General features: G+C 41.0%; 2 protein-coding genes across 3 annotated transcripts; both read left to right on the top strand.

The window, feature by feature from the left end:
• The first annotated feature begins 2,540 nt into the window (after positions 1-2,540).
• Positions 2,541-8,544, top strand: RIMOC1 (RAB7A interacting MON1-CCZ1 complex subunit 1). The gene is made up of 6 exons (XM_006139495.4): positions 2,541-2,663; positions 3,208-3,314; positions 3,729-3,875; positions 4,212-4,343; positions 5,997-6,108; positions 8,144-8,544. Exons 1-6 carry the CDS (start codon positions 2,573-2,575, stop codon positions 8,428-8,430), a joined length of 876 nt encoding a protein of 291 aa, XP_006139557.1. The 5' UTR covers positions 2,541-2,572; the 3' UTR covers positions 8,431-8,544.
• A 1,839-nt stretch (positions 8,545-10,383) lies between these two features.
• FBXO4 (F-box protein 4) lies at positions 10,384-20,761 on the top strand. 2 transcript variants are annotated; one of them, XM_006139567.4, is made up of 7 exons: positions 10,384-10,711; positions 11,306-11,541; positions 13,185-13,402; positions 14,119-14,194; positions 14,735-14,913; positions 18,874-19,049; positions 19,696-20,761. In XM_006139567.4, exons 1-7 carry the CDS (start codon positions 10,532-10,534, stop codon positions 19,783-19,785), a joined length of 1,155 nt encoding a protein of 384 aa, XP_006139629.4. In that variant the 5' UTR covers positions 10,384-10,531; the 3' UTR covers positions 19,786-20,761. The 2 variants fall into 2 exon arrangements, with proteins under 2 accessions (XP_006139629.4, XP_075788619.1); XM_075932504.1 differs by lacking the exon at positions 10,384-10,711 and adding an exon at positions 10,790-11,026.
• Positions 20,762-21,023: the final 262 nt, after the last annotated feature.

Below are 21,023 nucleotides of genomic sequence, written 5' to 3'. Positions count from 1 at the left end.
TTCCTACAGATGCCAGCGGCAACAGTGCCATAGTTGGGTCTAGTTTGGAACCCACAGAGACTGTTCTTAATTCTGATTCAGGAAGAAAGAGAACTAATTATATCTGCTGTGAATCTCTTAGGCTAGGTCTAGACTATGAGGCTTTATCGGAAAAAGCTATGCAAGCCATGCACCGCAATTTGCGTAGCTTTTTCTGATTGCTTTTCAGCGTTTTTTTTTTTCAATCTAGACTGGGCCAAATGGTGGAAAAGCCACCTCTTTTGGTGGAGCCCTTATCCCTCATGGAATGAGGTATACAGGGCTCCCTGAAAGAATGTGTTTTCTCTTCCATGAAAAAAAGCAAAGAGCAAATGCACTCCCCGTACGCAGCGGACCCCGTAGTCTAGACATAGCCTCTCTCTGGGGTTTTGGCCAAAGTCCCTATAATGTCACAAGCTAGGAAAGCATTGTCCAGATTGTCCCTTTGCTCCAATAGTGAAGAGACAGATGATATTTTACAGTGCAATGTGTGACTAGTAAGAGATGCACCAGTTGAACTATGCTATTACAAACAGATGGCCTTAAAAGAAAAAATACTGCATGCCAGATAGGCTGGAAGGGCTACAGAAACAGGTTTTTCTAGATTCTGTAATGTAACATGCACATCAAGTAGCTAAATAGGCTCCTTCCGAACATTCCTTGTCAGGGAACAGAGAGAACTGCATTTTAACTCCAATTCTTTACAAAGCAATAGTAAAGCATTTCAGACACTTAATTTCCTTACCAAGCAAACTGGTAGTACAATATTGTGATTGGTTAGACGAACACAGTAATCTTTATGTAGTTAGTAATCATTTATGTACATTATTGAACATTAAAATTCACCTGAGAGGGGGGGAGGAAGAAAGAAAGTGAGCAAAATACTATTATGGTTTCCAACGTTTTTCAATTCCACCTGAACATCAGATATCCTACCTGATTTCAGAGGGGATGCATAGCTGGATATAACAGTATAGTTTGCTTGAGGTTACTTTTTATATAATACCTTGCCATCCTCAAAATCCAGAAACATTGGCAGACTGATGGGCTGCGTCTAGACAGGTGGCTGTCAGGAAGCAGTGAGCAGCACAAACACCAACTGGAAGGCTTCAAAGGAGCATGGGGCAGCCACACAACTAGCGGGAGAAAAGCGGTGCTTTGAAGTGGGAAAGCTGTGCTTCTCTGGCCATTCCATTTGAGTGCTGGGAGTGGGAATAGGGCAGAGACGTAGGAATTGGATTGTCATAGAGGTTCCTTTAACTCTACTGCTGGAAGATTTTTTATGTAGTGTTACATAAATACTTGCTGAGAGGTATTTTGAAATAAATTACAAAAATAACTGAAACTGGTGTGACTATGTAGTGTTATTCTGAAAAATAAATTTTGCAGAATTTTAAAATATTGGACATACATTTTTTAATGTTTTGTGGTTATTAGTGTATTTTTATGGTGTGCTAGAAGCTTGCTGGGGAAAAAGAGAGAGAAATATCTTTTCATAGCAGGCAGCCTTTGCAGAACTTCTGAAGGTCTTCACCTCCAGATAGTACTGTTGGCTGGATAAGAAGCAAGACAAGTATAAACAGCAACATGTCTCCAAAAGAAATATAGATGTAATTTATCTTTATCTGATATTCAGAAATGTATCCCTGGGCAGTGAAGCAGTTGCAATTGGGCAACACTCAGTTTTAACTCTGAAACATTTTGCCTTTTAATCATTCTGCCTTTGGTTTAAGTCAATGTTGCTTTACAATTATTTTAATGCCATGAACCATTTTACATCAGGCCTGGGTGGGCATCCTAGCTCAGAAACAACTGATTCCATCAGAAATTCTCCCCTAAGGTGCATTGTAGGAAGAAAAACACCATTCAAGTCTGGATTGTGAGAGTGAGCAAAAGACATTCATGCACCTCCTCCGCATGCCTGTTCATTTCTGAAGGATTTTTATTTGTTTGTTTTCCTGCTCTCCCCTTTAGTGAATAAAAATTTTCCAAGCATGGCCCAGCTGCTAAGTCCCCCCGAGGCATGAGTTGCCCCTTTCGGACCCGGCCGTTCACTCTGAAGCTTAATGGTGGCGATTTCTGTGTTTACTATAAAACTTGTGCCTGACCCCAGAGAAACGAGGCAATTCTACCCAGGTGGGTACGACTCTGCCTCGCTCCCTCCATCCCCGTCCCAAGCCTATGCCCGGCCTGGGGTCAGCAGCGCCACGCTGGGGTGGCCGGAGCCCACCCCGTCTGCTCAGAGGGAGGGGCCAAGGCGGGAGAGGGGGGCCTTGGGTAAGGAGTAACAGCAGAGCGGAGAACAAGGGGTTAAACTCCGCACTCGCAAGGGGGCGGTGCCCTGCTCAGAAAGAGCGCGCACATTCGTTCTCCCTATGGGGCATGCGCGGGGATTGAGTTTCCCCCGCATCTAATTGGTTAGGCCCATCTCACTTAGGACAGCGCATGCGTGCTCACCAGCTGGATCGCCGGAGCCCTCCCCGTGTCACGTGATTACGGCGGTGACGAAGTCAGGTGAGCCCGGAGGTGGAGTCACGTGACGGTGGCCGCGGAGATGGCTGGTGCCGCAGTTGCCGCTGCGCTGCGGCAGCGGCTGGCGGGGCTGGAGCGGAGGCTGGAGCGGTTGAGAGGCGCGGGCGGAGATGGTGAGCGCGGGGGGGCCTTAGCGCTGCCCCAGCGGCCGGGGGCACCCAACACGAGCTCGGGTTCCCCAGGACACTTGTTCCCAGCCAGCCCCGACTCCTCCAGGCCCCAGGGACCCTGCGCTTACTGGAAGGGGGAAGAGCCTCTGGCTTGTTCCAGTGTTTCACTGCGCAGCCGGTTGTGAGTAGCACTACGCTTTGCACAGGCTTGTGTTTGCCCTGCTACTGGCCCGAGCCTTCCTCTCCCTGCAGATACTGGATTGGTGGATACAAAAAAATGGAATGATAAGGACTGACAGGCCGGGCTGTTCAAAGTCTGTGAGGCTGATTGTAGGTGATTGCCGGTGGAATGACAGAAAAAGAAACCCCATCCCTCCTAATCTGCAACCCCTGGACCAGGTAGCAAGTCCTGGGCAGTAGCCCAGAAAGTCATGTTTGCCTGGAGGAAACCGCAACTAGCAGCAAAAAAAGAAGGGTTTCTTTTTCTGTCGTTACACCGGACTGACGTTTCTGTGGCTTTCTAAGGTCTTTCCTCACTCTCTTACAGATGCTTTTTTAGTGAAAGGTGGGATCTCTTTGGAGAAATTGAAACCTCTTTGTGAGGAAGATAAAGAAGCTGTAAATCCTTCAAACCTTTTGCAGCTTTATACACAGGTATAGTAATTAAACGAGACATGCTTTTAGAAGCAGTAAAATTTATAGCTAAAGAAAATGTGGCAAAGCATGAAAAAATTTCTCCGTGTTCTTAAGCTCCTGAAGTTCATTTTGTGGTGGCTGCACAAATTTTTCAGAAAATTTATGTTACCTAATGCTCTGGATCAGAGACAAGGAAGAATGAATGAGAGTTGTACCAATGTTAGAGGAGGACAAAGTTAGAGATTGAAATTGTAAACATTTAACTGTGCCATATGTAAACTTGAGTGATTTTTCACAATTAAATATTATTACAAAATAATTAACTTTAAAATTGTAATTTTAATCAGCTCACATCTTACTATGTAATTTAATGAATATGTTGATTTTATTTATAGTATATTTTTATGCCTTGTGTATTTCCCCTTTTTATAGATAGTCTTGGATATCACATATTTTGAGGAGAACCAACTTGTAGATGAAAACTTTCCAGAAGATTCTTCCTTACAGAGAGTTAAAGAACTTATCAATATTCTTTCAGAACCAGAAGTTCTAGTTAAAGAAAGTAATACGTGTCAAGAGGTGAGTACTGAATAATAGCAACATCCTTATTTCAAATGATTGGGGTTTTTAAGAGAGAATAACACTTAGTATTTTTGAGGTCCTTTTAAAAGATTCTGATTCTTATCTGTCTATAATACTGACTGTTTTTAGAAGCAGCTCACTGGACTATCAGTGGTAGTTCTTGCTAGTTTAGTTCAATCCAGGAGATCTTTTTGACCGGATACCTAAAATTAAACTCTGTGCCCTTCATAGTTTCCATGCATTTTTTTTATTTTTATAGAGTTAAAACAATGTTATTTTTCTTTGAGACTCAGAAGCTTCAGTTTTCGGTTCAGCTTTTCAATTTTATTTCAGCTAGTTGGTGTACTTGGTGCAGAATTGTTAGAATGTCTCTCCTGGAGACGAGGAGCTCTACTCTACATGTATTGTCACACTGTAAAAGAAAGGGAAGACTGGCTGACAGAAAACAGTTACTTGTTTAAAAAGGTAAAGCCCTTTTTTCTTCCTGCAGCAGGCATTTTAGAATTTGTAATTCTAACAAGCTGTTGCGCTTGAGATAACTGTGTGATTCTCAAGCAAGCTGTTTGCTTTGAGTTAGATTGGAGTTGACAAAATCACAACAGCCACAAAGTGGATGATTAAAAAACCTAATATACAGTTTTCTCTTCTGTCACTGGTCTGACTCAATTTGAAGGACAGCTGGAAACTTAATAAAATTTTCAGTCACCTAAGTGACTTGTCTGACGGGGCGGGGGGTGGGGGGGCGGTAATTTTCCCAATTATGCTGCTATTGTTAAACAGATACTCACTTGTGCGCTTCTTTTTATTTTCAGTGTTCTTAAATCCCTTCCAAAGTGAGTGGGTTTTTTTAAAGGGCACTCTTAAATGGAATAACTGATGGAATTTAAACTTTAATTTATAATTGTGTAACTTTTCCTTGTCCGATCTTATTGACTCTTTGAGATTTAAGCATCTAAATACATATATCCCACTTGCAAATAGGAACTTAAATAGCATTTAGGATCTTAAATCACTAAAGCACTTATGAAAAATTCACTATTGAACACTGTCTACTTAGAATAATAATTTATTGAACTTTGAATCTGTTCAACAGCCATTTGAAAATTTCCCTGAAAATACTACTTTTGTGTTTGTTAGTACATAAAACTAATTTGAGATGAAATTTTAAACATAATTTATAATGGACGGGCTGATAGATTGCTATATTTATGATTCTAGTTAAGACTAAAATGGCTTATGTTTTGTATCTGAATACAGGAAGATGGGGAGGGAGGGAGTAATTCCATGAATTTGTGACTCTTCACACGTTAAAAAATGACTTTTGCCTGAGGATGTAAGAGAATAGTCGACTATCTGATAAGCAGAAGCTTGTCGATAAGCTTCTGCTTATCGGATAATTGACTAGAGATGTGACTAATCACTTCCCCCTGCCGCCCTTGCTGCCTCTATCAGAAAGAGGCAGCAAGGGTAGGGAGAAGAAGCCAGTGCTGTGGGGAGCTGGCTTAAGAACTAGTTCTCTCCAGCACTGTTTCTGCGGGGCCCGGGAGTGGTAGAGGCACAGTGGAAACTGCGTGAGCAGGGACTGAAGCCATCTCCACTTGCGCTACTTCTGTTGTGATTCTGCTTTTGAAATGTACTAGAGCCCCACCAGGGCTCTTGGACATTTCAAAAGCTAAAGCGCCACAGGGAGCGCAGGCCAGCAGGGAGACACCCCCCCCACCCCCACTGGCCCCGCACTCCCTCTTGTGCCTCAGCCTTTGAGATGTACAAAAGTCCTAATTGGCTTCTTGTACATTTCAAAAAGAAGCCCGCACTACCTATGGGACTTCTACTTTTGAACTGTAGCAAGAGGCTGGTAGGGTTCTTGCTACATTTCAAAAGCGAAGGCGCTCTTATAGGCTAATTGAACAGTCGATGGAAATCCCATCATTTTATTAATTAATCTAAATTTAATATCCCCACTTTTGCCTTTAAAATTATACTCATTGTATTTTTCTTTCCAATATGTACTTGGGAAACATTTAATTTAAAATCTAGCTAGAACTGATTACATTAATATCTAAGTCGTTGTGTGCTGTTCTAACATTTATCTCTGTTTTCTGTATAATTTGTATTCAGTGTCTTACTGATGGAATCCATTATTTACTGAAGATGCTACAGTTTAGGTGCCCAACTCAGCTAAGTGATGTCTCATTTCGGGATAGAGACACAGCTAGGCTGCTCAGTGAAGGTAAATTGTTCCCTTTCCTTTATAAAATCCTCTACTACCATGTTTCTCAAACTGTGGGTTCCGACCCCCCCGGGGGGTCGTGGTATCTCACAGTTTGAGAACCCCTGCTCTACTACATAATAAAAAAGCAGGTTGAACTTCATTCAGATTCAAATTCTATCCCCTTGTAAGAAGAATAAAATCATAGAAATAAGCAAGACTAGTGGACACAATAAATTGTCTTTTTTCTATTTTGGATGCTGGGAAGGCAGGGAGAAAGAGCGAGAAATAAGACAGCTCAACTATAAATTCATCTCAAGAAAATGGACACTGGTATATGTCTGAATGATCTAGTTATGGAGTACAAAGCCTTTCACATCTAGGTCATTGGTTCAAATTCTGGTCCAGATAATCTGTGCGCAAATGTTATCTGGTCTCAGTATGTTTTGTAATGCCTACTGAGAACTGGTAGTACTAGTGGTGGCAGATTTTATACTGTTGACATGTACAAAGTGGTACTCTTGACAGTTCTTGCAGTCATGTCTAGGATTAAACGGACATGGTCATTTTAACTGTGCAGTGCTTGAGATGGTAGTTCCAGAACAGGGCTGAGTCACACAAAGGTAGAGATCAAACATTTTTATTGTCACTGCCTATGTTGTACCTGTTCTATGGTAATATAAGGTTTGTTGTTGCTATTAGTGCTTTTTATCTGAGGCTTAAAAACTGAGTTTCGTTTTACCCCTCACTCAAAAAAGCACCATCAGCATTTAACATTTTAGTCAAATGTTTAAAAACGAGTCACTACTCAATACGTTATTTTGAGGTGGCTCTGTACATCGTATAAATGATGGAAAATTTAAGCACTAGCTGGTTAAATGAATTAAGCAAATTCAGATACATGTTTTGGAGCCAGGATTAGGACAACCAAGACTTCTTGTCTGGTCTTTGTCATAATTAGGCTTATCAGTTAATCTTGTCAAATACATGCATTTTCCCTGACTTTTGCTGCCTCTGCCTATATCAGAGGCAGCAGCATGAGGGACAGACTAGGGAAGGTTGTTGCAAAGCAGCCTCTGTCTGCAGTGGCTCGGGCTCACAGCAGAGGCTCGTCTGCAAGAGCAGCCACTGGACAGGGGAGAGGTCCGAGCTCCCCATGGACAGGGACTGCTGCCAAGGACTAGCCTCTGTCTTTGGGGAGCTTGGAACCCCCTGTGGACAGGGGCTGCTGCTGCAAACCAGCTTCTGTCTGCTGGGAGTTTTGATGGACCCCCGCGTACAGGGGCTGCTGCCACTCCATGCTGCTGCCTCTTTATCAGAAGCAGCAGCATGTGGTAGTGGGCAGCCGGTCTGCGAGTTGTTTTTTAAACTCTCTCTCCTTGCAGACCGGCTCCTGCGCAGGGGATACAGAGGACTATCAAATAGTTGTGTAACCAATAAAGATTTCATTGTGGTTATACAACTATTCAGTTACATGAGCTCTAACATCCCTAGTCATAATCATACTGTCGTCGTCCCCCCCCCCCTTTTTTTAATAAACTAAGTAGAGTTAATGGGAGGATTTTTTTCTTATTGTCTCCATTTCTGTAATAATGTTTTTTCTTTGTTAAATATCCAAATGCTAAATACTAAAGCTGCTAATGAAGAGCTGTTTTTTAAAAGTCACCTGCAGCTGAGGACATGCAGATAAGTGTCTGTGTATCTACTTAAAAATCCTCTGCTTCCGTAGTCACATTCTGCATGTTTATAAACACTGATATGTCCGAAAATTATAGGTGAGAAAGTGAGTATTAAAACTCCCTCTTACCAGACAGAGTAATGAACTAGGACTTAGACTTGGGGCCTTTTAGTGACTTTGTCACTGGCCTGTTGGGTGACCTTGGGCAAGTTACTTCACTGCTCTGTGCTTTCATGTATTACTCTGTAAAATGAGGACAATGATACTACATTTTGTAAAATTCTTAAGATCTTTTGGAAAGCCTAATTTAATTATTATTCTGTTTAATACATTGGATTACATGCTTTCTGCATTATTGAATTTTAAACTGTTTTGCAGGTATATTTAGTGATACCCATGTACTTGCCATGATGTATATTGGAGAAATGTGTTACTGGGGCCTGAAACACTGTGGAGTAGAAAAGCCTGGGACCCATGAAATGGATTCTGAATCTAATACTGAACTGTATTGCTGCTTACGTAGTGCAGTACTGGATTTCCGAGAAGTAGGAGAAAAGATGTTAATGAAATATATAGCTGTGTGTGATGGACCCTTAAAAGGACAAAACTGGAATACTACAAATGCAATCCTAATCTTGGACTACTTCAAGAAATTCCACTGCTAGCTTAATTAACCAGTTGCTGTTTATCTGTTCTTTACAAGAAAGTTGCAATAAATGAAGAATACAACTAGAAAGGTCAAACTGAGACAAAACTGTATTAAAACCTCAGTAGTGTGACTTTTTCTTGTGAAATTGGAAGTTTTATTGCTGCAGTTCTAAAAGCTGTTGGGAAGAGGTACTACTCATTGGCTGCGTCTAGACTGGCAAGTTTTTCCAGGAAAAACTTGCCAGCTGTTGACACTGGCCGCTTGAATTTGTGCAAGAACACTGACGATCTAATGTAAGATTGTCAGTGTTCTTGCGTAAATACTATGCTGCTCCTGTTAGGGAAAAAGCCCTCTTGCGCAAATGTATTTGCGCAAGAGGGCCAGTGTTGACTGTTTTGCGCAAAAAAGCCCCAATGGCGAAAATGGCGATTGGAGCTTTCTTGCGCAAAACCGCATCTAGATTGGCACGGACGCTTTTCCGCAAAAAGTGCTTTTGCGCAAAAGCGTCCGTGCCAATCTAGACACTCTTTTCCATTAAACTTTTCCGTTAAAAGCGTTTGCGGAAAATCATGCCAGCCATTTTGTTAAAAACAACTCATTTAGTGAGCATTCAGTTAGGCAACCTACCCTCTTCTCAATATTAATTTCTAAAAATGGGGTTGGTGGGGCTGTAGTCACTGATACCTGTGATAGCAAACTGCTGTTTGTGGGGGTGATTTTGTAATAAGCATCGCTGTCACAAGAGGTGAAAGAAAGGTGGTACACTACTCTGGCAAGAGCCAGTGGGGGTGCTCTGCTGAGAGCCAACTAGCTGGCAGCTTGGCTTGGGGTGCGCTCTTCCTGCTGGTTCTTGCTGCAGTTTGGTGCTGGTGACCCAAGTGCATGCAGCTATGTGAGGCTCCCTCTACTCTTGGGGGGGCGCAAGACATGCTTGGGGAGGGAGGAGGCACAAAGGAGGAGGGCTGCTCCCCCTGTCCATATGGCAGTAATGGCCATGTTTCCTAGAGGGAGAAGCCTTACTCTGGGCTGGGGAGTGCAGAGTTGGGGTGGGGGCAAAGAGGTAATGGATGAAGGTGTTGTGGGGTTACAGGGAAAGAGGGTGTTGGCATGGGCTGTGTTGGGGTCAGAGATTAAAGGGTCAACGATCATGGGGCACAGGGCTGGAGGTCAAAGGGTGTTAGGCATGGGGGAGTAAGAGGCTGGGTTGGAGCTAGGAGCACTGGTAACATTTTATCTGCATGTTCATTGTTTGTTCAATGAATATGCAAATAAAATGTTGCTAGTCCACCAAACTTTAGTGAATGGGTTTGCCTGTCTGCAGCATAAAAAGGCTGGCAACCACTGGGCTAAAGAGACCAGCTAGGGAGCCTTTCTGTGGATGCTGGGCAGTGTACATGCCATCAGGGCATGCCCTCTTGCCAGTGGCCTCTGGGGCCAAGCCAAGGGAAGGGAGCAGCAGGCCAGAGGGGAGGTCTCACTACTGCTGGTTTCGTTGTGGCAGGGAGTGGTCCTCCCAGCCTGGCAAGGTAACCCAGCTTACCCCCCTTTGCTACCTGTCTTGACTCCTGACAGCATCCCCCCCCCAAACCCCACAGTTAAATTTTGCAGCCCCTCCCACCACCTGCCCTGAGCTGCCGCTTCCCCCCATGGTGGGTGGGTTGTGAGAGGACGGTACCTGGTAGGTTTTCACCCCTGGTTGTTACCCCCTGCCCCGTGAAAGTGAGAGGATTCCGGCTTGAGAGTGCGGTTAAAGCGCCCTTTCCTGGCACAGGCCGTAGCTAAAGCGGGAGCAGGCGCGGGGCGGTTCAAGGAGGGAGCCCTGGTCTCGGTTCCAGCCTCAGGCAGCTGCTGCGCTTTGAAGCCCGTGACCAGAGCGGCTCTCCCCGTTGCATTGGGGCTTCAGGCAGCTGCGGCTGGGGGGCCGGGCGGCGCCGCTCTCGGGGCTGGCCGCGCAGCAGCCCGGGGCGTGGCGTGGGCTTTCGGTGACCCGGTAGCGCTCCTTCTCCACGCCCCGCTCCAGGCAGCCCGGCCAGTCGCCCCGCCAGCTGGAGCCCGCGATCGCCGCTCCCAGCCGGGCCCCGGGCAGCGTCCTGGGGGCTCTCCGGGCGGGCGAGACAATGGCAGCGAGCAACGCCGGGGACTGGCGCCGCCTGGAGTCCGCCCTGCGCAGCAGCCTGCGCCTGCTCAGGGACAGATGGGCACGGAGGCCGAGGCAGCGAGAGGGGCAGGCGGCTGCCGCAGAAGGGGCGGGTATCGAGGCGTCCGGCGAAGAGGTTTGCGCCCTGCAGATGCTGCCGGTGAGTGACCCAGCTCCTGCCCCATTTCCGCCCAGAGCAGACACCTGCCCCTTCCCTGTCTCTCACCCCACGCACCTGCCCAGGCTCGCCTTTTCGTCTCTGACCAGCCAGTCGTCTGGCTCCCATCTGGTTTGCAGCGTTTGGGCGTTGTTCCTGTAGTTCAAACGCATGGTCATATTCTCAATCTGGCATATCCGCAGACATTACATCCTGCGGGTTTGTGTCTGATACTCGCATGGTCATTAATCTAGCAGAGGGTATAGAAAACTCCAGTGGTTGGAAGCTGAAGATGTCAAAGTTCAACCTGAGGATAAGGTGCAATTTTTTTTAACAGTGGGCACTGATAATCTGTCGTTAGAGTCTAAATCTAGATTGCAAATCTTTCTAAAATCTATCCTTTCATTCCACCAGAAATTGTTGGGCTAGATGCAGGAATTACAGATAATCTTTGGTACAAATTATGCATGGATATGGTCCCTTATTTGGCTTTATAATGTTTCATTTTTTATGCTTTTGCTCTCATTTCCCTCTCCTGGTCTCTTATATTTGTATGGGTCTTGGGACATTAAAACTGCTCTTCTTTAATGTTTTCAGATTGATGTGCAGTTATACGTTATGTCATTTCTCTCACCCCAAGACCTGTGCCACTTGGGAAGCACAAATCAGTATTGGAGTCTAGCTGTGCGGGATCCATTGTTATGGCGATATTTTCTCCTGAGGGATCTGCCTTCTTGGTCTTCTGTTGACTGGAAGTCACTTCCAGATGTGGAAATCTTTAATAAATCCTTTTCTGAGCATAATGATAATGCATTGCATGACTACATGACAATGTAAGTATTTTACTTTTCTCCAATGTGTATAAAGCAGTGTAACTCATCCCAAACCCAAATTTTAAAGCCAAAACTCTGCTAGTCTAGTTACATAAAATAAATAAAATTACTTGACTCTTGGAATGGTTTTACAGATAAAAAGCATTTCTAGTTCCTTTGAAAGGAAGTTTCTAATTAAGTAATAATTTGCTCAGTTCTTTTTGCTAGGTATTAAATAGGAATATAAGAATATTGCAAAGAATTTCAAAGTATTTTGCAAATAATACACATACGATACCACAGGAATGCAGCCACCTCAGAATAGGAACTAGCCAGCCATTCAGCTAACCCACACCACAGCATGCTATATAAAAAGTGTGGTGGGAAAGGAGGTGGTAATATTTTTGTCCAGAAGTCTTAAACAAACTCCTACTCTTAGCAAGAGCACTATTAACAAGTGCATCTGATAAAATGTTTTTTACCCATGAAAGTTTATGCTCAATAAATTGGTTCGTGCCAATGGACTCTCTGCTGTTTTTACAGATATAGACAAACACAGCTACATCTCTAGCAAAAGTATGGTGTAAAGCAAATTGGATTTTGGTTTTTAAGGTCTTGCCTGACAGACTCAGGTACAGCAAAATGTATAACTGTACATTCAATCAACTACATTAAAAGAATAATTTTGGCATTGCCTAACTTTTGCATCTTGACTTTGATCCCTAATACATTTTTTAACATAGTTTTTTATTGAGCATTTCATGGAGGATGCAACTTCATAATTAAAGAAATGGGAGGAGGGATCTGTTACATGGAACAATATTGGCAATAATTGGTGTTCGCCAATATGTGGTTTAGGGATGTAAAATTTTGATTTAGTCGATAAGAGCTCTTCTGCCTTTGAAGTGTAGCAACAGCCTTGGGGCTGTTTGAAGCACCCCCTCTTGTTGCCTCTTTCTGATAGAAGCAGCAAAGGGGTGGGAGGTGGAAGCGACTAGTCAACTACCCTGTCGACTATCCGATAAGCGTTTGCTTATCGGATAGTCGACTAGTTGTTCTCATCCCTATAGTTGTTCTCATCCCTAATGTGTATCAGCCACTAGAGGGGAATGAGACACATGCTTTGCCAGGGCAATGCTTTCACAACTGTCTGCTGACTGTAGGAATGTAGGTGCTCAAGATTCCTGGGTTGCGTTCTCGGTTCTGTGATTTGTGCCCCCTTGAGCCTTATATCCCTGTGTTCCTCGCCTATTCTTGTTCCCCTTTCATTTCATCTCCTTCCTGATTTCTGCCTCTTTCCCACTGTACTCCTGTTTGACTCCCTGCTACTGCCCTCTTCTCCCTAAACATCTGTATACCTTCCCTTATCTCTGTAGCTGTCTCTCTCTCTCTAATCTTCTGGTGATCTCTGTCCCCTGACTCTTGCATTCCCATTCTCTCTTGAGTGCCAATCCAGTACCTTAACTGCATAAACATTTCTTACTGGTCTACTTACATACACTATGTAACAACCATAAGTTAACAACTCCATCATGACTGACATGATTGATTAATTGATACGAATCAGTAATTAATAAGTAAAATGCATTTAGTACCTAATTTAATTGGCAGTAATTAATATCTCCTCTGTACTTTGTGTTAATTTCTAATTCTATTTTACACAGATACAAAAAGAGCTGTCCTCAGAGAAGACATTTGAAATCAAGCCGTCCCACATATGGGGCTGTGGCTTCCTTTTTACAATCATTGGTCACACAAGCAGAACCTCGCTTTGCCCTTTTTGGACCAGGTTTAGAAGAATTGGATGAATCTTTGGTGCAAAGAATGATGACATGCCCAGAAATTTTGCCTGTAGCTTGTTTACCTCAAAGACAAATCCATGGTAATAGTCTGTTGTTTTTTTACAAACGTTCTGCAAGATAAAAGGTGCTTTTATACCTCCATTTTAAATGTCATTGTAGAACAATAAGCATTTTATTGGGTAAAATCTTGGCACCTTGAAGTCAGTAAGAAAACTCAGTTGATATCATTGGAAAGGGTGTGCCAAGATTTTATCCCTAGGTTTTGGTTCAGAACTTGGAGTCAAGCAAGCTGTGATCATGGATAAATCTTGAGCCCAGCTTTCTTTAGCTGACTTTAAGACTATATGCTTTTAAAAAAAAATGCTTTTGTTTGATTGCCTGCACTTTATACAAAAAAAGAAAAAGAAAGTCCCTATTTTCTACTTAAATCTAACTTATACGAGATTGATAATAACATGCCTTTATTAAAAAGAAACATGACATAGAACATGGCAGCAGCTTGTTCAGTGATTAACTAACAGGATTTTACATAAAATATAGTTCTAAACACCTGCATTTTCCCCTCTTTCCAAACCAGAGTACAATAACTATCATAATTATTGGGAACCACTGACATCTATTTATTCACAATTGAATTGGAATGGTGAGGTTGTGTTCACGGGTAGCCTATGCAAATGTGCATTTGTAGTGCTGTTCTCCCCTTTCTTGCTCTCATATGTAATTTAGTGTGTGTCTAAAATCTGTCTTTAACTGCTGAACATTTTGATATTCTAACTTCATTTTGTTCCTCCTGTAGGGATTGGATCAGGAGTCAGTTTTCAATTTAATAATCATCAAAAATTCAATATTTTGACATTGTATTCAACTACCAGGTAAGGCTTGTTCTCTGCAAAATAAAGCTGAACGTTCTCAGATATTTCAGCATTTTCTCCTGATCTAAATCATTTATGTCATTTTGATATACAGTACTTGATTATTTCTGTAAATCAGGACATCTCATGTAAATTACATCAATTGCCACTGCAAAATATAATTTTTTCATTCACAAATTGTGTGGCAGAGGTAGGACACTTTTTTTTTTTTAAGGTAGCCCGGAGACTCTTTGATCAACATGAGTGTGTGAAATACAAAAAGGGCAGTGCTTTTCCTTTTTGTATGTCAAACTTTATTTTTCAAATGTATAAGCATGAACCTGCCAATTGGTGCATATTAATATGGATCTTGCGAGACTGGCTAACTATGCATGCAAATTATAAAAATCTGTTTCAGGGATGAAACCATTCAACATGTTTTGGTCATCCTCTCTCTCCTCTTTGTGGAGTTATTTCCCCCCATCTTTCCTTTTCCCATTCTCATTCCAAATTAGTCTGGATAATTTTGTTAAATGTTTGGGGTGTTTTAATATTTTTCAGCGTGGAAAGGAAGAGAGCAAGATCAGAGCAAACTGCTACAGTCAATAAGATGTTTTACCAAGAAAACAGTATCGAAGGGAATCAACAGGCAATACACTATAGTGTAATTGATCAAGTTAAAAAGGTGTGCGAAGTAGTGGATGGATTCATATATGTTGCTAATGCAGAAGCTCATAAAAGTAAGGAAAGTTATTTTGACTATGTTGACTCATATTTTGTGGATAGTTGAGATGCTGCTAATACATGAGAATACATTTATACTTTGAAGCCCAAATTCTGACACTAATATTGACCTTCAGAAGTGCAGCAAAAAGTACTAATCAATATGAGTAAGAATCATAGGTCCAAATGAAATTAATGTAGTTTCAGGACAAATCTTACGAATAATTGACTACTGAGTCTGCTATATAACTTGAAGAATTGAATTTCATAAGGACACTAACAAGCAGATTATATGCAGTTTTCTTACAATATAAAAGCAAGGTATGATTCTGTTATTCCTTTGTATAAATAATTATTTGGTCTGAATTCTTAAAACTCAGCTAGAGCAAATGAGATGAGAATTTTAAAATGGCAAATGGAAAGATTTAGTTTTGTTAATGGTTTTTTTGTATAATGAGACTAAGTAAAGTCCTTATTCATGTCTGAATACCAGTGACATCATAGAACAATTTTTGGAACTCTTCAGAATCCATCACTAACTTTGTGCATACAGCAGCTGACTTCTTCATGATCTGCTTTATTTGGACATAAGCTTTTGTGAGTAAAAACCACTTTGTCAAATGCAGAGTGGAAACCAGAGAGGTAGAGATATATGTGTGTTCTAACATATCAAAAGAAGGAAGTTACTTATCAAGTGTAGGACCACTGATAATGAGGCCACTTTAGCTGGGTGGATGTGGTTCACTCCCAGCAGTTTATATGGAGATGTGAATACCAAGAGAGAGAATTGCCTTTATAGTGAGATAACAATTCTAAGTCTGGATCCAGTCCTAATTTGATAGTGTTAAATTTTCAAATGAATTGCAGCTCTGTTATTTTTGTTTGTAGTGTGGGATTTTTTTTTTAAGAATGGTGAGTTTTAAATCTGTTACTGAGTGTTCTGCTGGTTTTTGTATGTTATCTTTCTTGATGTCTGATTTGTGACCTTTTTTCCTTTGGAGCAGAGACAGTCCATTTTGGCTAATGTAAATGGCAGAGGGGATGGCAAATAACATATTAGTAGATGTGCAGGTAGATGAGCCCCTGATCATGTGGTTAGGTCCTGTGATGGTGTCGCTTGTAAAGATATAGGGACCAGAGTTGGCAATGGGGTTTGTTGCAGGGATGGGTTCCTAGATTAGTGTTTTTGTGGTGCAGTGTGTGTGACTGCCAGTGTTCCCTCTATTTTTTCCATCTGTGTTTGGAATAAATTTTGTTGTGTGGACCAAAACATGTGTGGATGTGCACCACTAATGGAAACAAATGCCCTCCACTGTGGGTGTTTTGCTAATCAGCTGGGCAGCATTTAAATCTCTCCTGGTGGCCACACAGGTGTTCATCTGCTGATGAGTATTTGCTTCAGGTTGAGGAGCTGTCTGTAGAGGAGGACTGGCCTGTGTCCCAAGGTCTGTGAGCGTGAGGGATTGTTTCATAATTTACAACCTGTTCTGGAAATAATGAACTGGAGGGGTTTTAGCTGGGGTCTGTAGGTGATAGCTAGTCATGGTCTGTTATTTTCCTTGTTGGGCCTGTCATATAGTAGGTGACTTCTGGGTACTCATCTGTCTCTGCCAGTCTCTTCATTGGTTATCATCTGCAATGGTGACTCAACACTACTTCTTCTGTAATAAGTTTATCAAGGATATTTTTATCTCTATGCCTAATATAACCAAAGTATATAAATTGATTTCCAAGAGCAGTTTCCAGTTGTCTCCAATAATATTTCTAACATAAGCAGGCATTGTCTTCTCGTCCAGGAGCTATGCAAGAGACTTTGCCAGCACCAAATCTTTAAGATTTCATTTTTTCTTGTGAGCTGTTATAGTTTTCCAGGATTCACATATATAATTCATGATGGAAAAAATTAATCTTTGAGTCATCTAACTATATTTTGAGAGACCATGGTTTTGTCACACTTTCAAGAGAAAGGCCTTATCTGAGCAACTGAGCCATCCCTAGTTGTCTTCATTTTTTTTTTTTTTTGGAACTGCTCTATTGGTTAAATATGTATGATGCCAGATAATTACATTCATCTATTGCCTCTACCAGCTTGACAGCTGATATGATGTTTGTACATCAACGTGCATGAATTTAGTTTTTGCCGCATTCAAGAATAGTCCATATTCCTCACTGGTTTTTACAGACTCCAATATGTATTGCATTGCATCAATGGTTGCAGCAAAGAGCATCATATCATCAACATATCTGAAGTTCGTTAAGAAATATCCATCAGTGGAAATCCCAGTTCCTTCCCCCTTATCAAAGTCTTCCAGGGCTTGCTAATAGTAAGTTCTGCACACAGGTTGAAAAGACCTGGGGACAGAATACACATGTCTTGCACTTTCCCCAGTGGAAAATCACTTATTGTTTCACATTGGTGTTCCCACAATGGTCTGTTGTGAGCAGTAGAGACTTGCTGTGAGTTCATTGTGATGCTTTGGAGTACTCTATGAAACACATTCAGTGATTATTATACTCCCTGCATTTTTCATATGACATGACATATTTGCAGTTTATCATCTGTGGCTCATACCTTTTTGAAACCAGCTTGTTGTGGTGCTACCTCTGCTTCTGTCAATTGCTTCATGCAATTGCGAATTATGCAGAGCAGTACTTTAATTGTGAGAGACATCAGGGAGATGATCTGACAGTTACTGCACTTTGTTGTATACCCTTTCTTTGTAAAAGCAGAAAGATTCCTTTTGTCCAGTCGTCCTGCCAATTTCTAATCATCCATGCATCATTTCATTACTAGTTTTCCACATGAGCAGTATCATGGTCACCAGTTGCTTATAGTAACTCTGGTAAATTATTTACCACTGCTTATTTTCCAAACTTCATTTTCATAATAATATGTACCACTTCCATATTCTTTTTTGTCATCTTGTGCTGTGAGTGGTTCTGAGGCATACAGGTTGGCTCTGTAATCTGAATCAGTAAAAACTGTGTCTATTTACAAAACTCATGATATCATCTACGTGTTTTGATAGTCTTTAAGGTGCTGCTAGACCATTCATTATTTTTTGTGCTTTTATGTTGTTCTGTCACAGGGAAAACATTTTGTTAAGAAATCTGACCACTGTGAATATACCTTTTATGTTATTAGTCTCTTTATAATTCTCAAATACCTTGCATTTTGCCCTGATATATTTACTCTTGTCTAGTCTGCCTTTGAATTTGTCTGCCCAGTTTCTTGTTTTCTCTCCAGTGTCCTTCAGTCTCCTGTCCACTCTTTTTGTTCTGTCATTTTTTCATTTGCTCAAACACCTTTTCCAGTAACCATGGTGTGGTCCACCTTTGACTTTTCAGAATATGTGCTTATATGGCTTTAAGCATGAAAGTTGTCATTTAATTCCAGAATTCATTTGGGTTGTTTTCTTCTCTTTAAGAGGAGACTATCTATTATCAAATGGTTAGTAAAATCTGTACTGTTTTTTTCCTAATGTATGCATTGAAATATCTCATTAGTTTATCATACTGCTAGCACTGCTCTGAAACAGAGTTCTGCTGTCATCTAAAGCTCTTTCCTTGCTCATTTTCATGTTGTGAAGGTATAATTCTCCTTTGACCTAGTCTTAATCAAGTGTGTGTGTGTGTGTGTGTGTGTGTGTTAAAATTTGTTCTTGTTTGGAGTATTTAAACTGGAGCATATATTTGCATGTAAGATTGTTTCTAGCATTTGATTTTATTTACAGAAGACATAGGAAAATAATGAAGAAATGGAGGAAAAAGTCAGATAGGGAAGGGAGATGTGGAAGGAAGAGGAAGATGGGGAGTAGAAGTTAGGAAAATGGCTTCTGTGAAAGTTAGGAAAATGGTCTTATAACTACAATGATGTGTAAGAATCAATATAGATAGACAATGTAACACAGATTAGTTTGATTATTTACAGTGGCATTGGTCTATTGTCTAATACTTATTTGCAAACTGTTTTCTAGAGCACAACCGTCAAGATGAATTTGCTCATATTTTGGCAATGATAGATCCAACTCTGGGGCCTCCAAACCGACCTGTACTGGTTTTGTCCTGCACCTCTCAAGTTGACATGAAAAGAATCCCTTGTGTTTATATGGCACATCAGCTGCAATTAAATCTGCTAAACCAACCATGGATGGTATCCTCGCTTCTTAAAATATTTTTCTTTTTATTTATCCTCTTTATGTTTTCTTGTGAGGGAGCAGTAATGTTTGGAATGAACTTTAATTTAAATGTTAGTGGCTCACTAGCTAAAGGCAGACAAGCCTAAATACAGATTTTTCTTTGCCTTCATAGTGATAATATTGGAAAGCTTTGTGTATTTTTAAAACATACCACTGTTGTTTAGAACACTACAGAATTTGAATGAAACTATCCTAGTAAATATAGAATTAACAATCTATGTGAAATTCTGAAATTTGAAGCTTTGTTCCCTTAGGAGTTGAAAAGGACTTTCAAATAACCTGTGATTCTGGCTGATATTATGAAGGAAATAAGATGTTACACAACAAGAGAGGGGAGAATTAAGAGAGAACTCCATAGGAAATCAATAATATAAAGATTTTCTAATGCCTTTCTTTACTTATCTTCTCAACAGTACTGTTTCCTTTCCCCTAATTTACTCTATGAAACATGGTCTGTTTAAGGGAGTTGGAAGCCAGTGACAAAACAGGCAGATTTGACAGAGGACATTAAGAACAAATATGGAATGTTAATCTGATATCTGTACACCCACTAAGTATATCCATATACAACACTAACATCTGCCATTCTTGGTTTTACAGGTGCAAGACACTGTAGCTGCTACTTTAAGTGGGCTATTAAATGGAATTGAGTGGATACTGGGAGAAGCTGAATGTAAAAACTCACAATGATCGATCTTGCTTGGTCATTCTGTGTATGGACTTCGTAATTTTGCTCAGAGTATGAAGTTAATATTTCACCCTGAAGTGGCACTGACTGATAAAAGGTTTAAAAGGCAGCCCTCCATGATTGCAAATATTTTAATAATCAGCCTTCTGCCAGAGAGAGACTTGAATTTTAACTGAAAGCAAGTTTGACTGGATAACAACATTTGACAAAGAAATGGATTTGATTTTTGTAAAATGTGGGGCCTTTATAATGCCTTTTATTCTCAGCATATTCTGTAATATAAATCATACTGCAAACTTTTTATACCTGATTAGCTTATACAACCTTTTCACCTAAGTGTCTGCCATACCAGATTTAGGAAGCATACTATATGGACATCCCTGATGGCACAGAGAGCCACTTCTTATATAATGTAGTCCTTAAATGACCAACAGAAGAGACATGCCACATACCACAATATATACTTAACTAATCATCTACTGGACCAGGTTTCCTGAATGATGTACATTGTATTCGATATTTGTTCCAAACACTCATCCTGGACTAACTTCCAAAAAGGGGGAAAAAAAAATTCTCCAGCGGCATTGCTTAGGGAAAAGAGGTAATCTTGAAGAGGAATTGTTAGCTTATACCAACATTTTTAAAAATGAAAAATTGATTGACTTTCTTCCTATTTGTATTTTTCCTGACTGTCAATAGACATTCATAAAGCCTACCTGTGTCTGCTTTCTGCTACACTGATATTACCCTGAATTTGACATCCATCACCATGGAACAAATGTCCTTTTTCGTCATCAGGACATCCTGACCTGTAGAGACATTATCTGCTTCTAAGCTCTCAGCTGGCAAACCTTTATACAAATACTTTCGGCAGCTAGCAAATGCCTGAAATGTAAATGTTTTGGTTTTTACTTGTTCTTCTGTGAAGCTGAAATATTTTTATAAAATGGAAAAAATACCGCTAGAGGTGGAATTACAGTTTACGTACTGTGGTGTGTTGGGACAAAATGGACCCTTTCTCCTACTTTAATCTAGTACTTCTCACTCTCTCTTTGTTGCTTATCACTGAATTGCCTGGATTACCTAACACTCCTCCTTGGTTCTGTTGGCCTGCTTTATATTTATTTTTAATCTCCTTGGGTTTTTTTACTCTATATTTTCTCTCACCTCAGTAAAACCTTCCTATTAACTAGAAAAGTACATGCAGCTCTAGTGGCAAGGGCTATACCTAGGTCAAAGG

Source organism: Pelodiscus sinensis, chromosome 6, assembly GCF_049634645.1.
Source record: "Pelodiscus sinensis isolate JC-2024 chromosome 6, ASM4963464v1, whole genome shotgun sequence".
In the NCBI taxonomy this organism is placed as follows: domain Eukaryota; kingdom Metazoa; phylum Chordata; order Testudines; family Trionychidae; genus Pelodiscus; species Pelodiscus sinensis.
The sequence above is the reverse complement of the archived record's forward strand: the minus strand, read 5'-3'. Positions and strand labels throughout refer to the sequence as shown.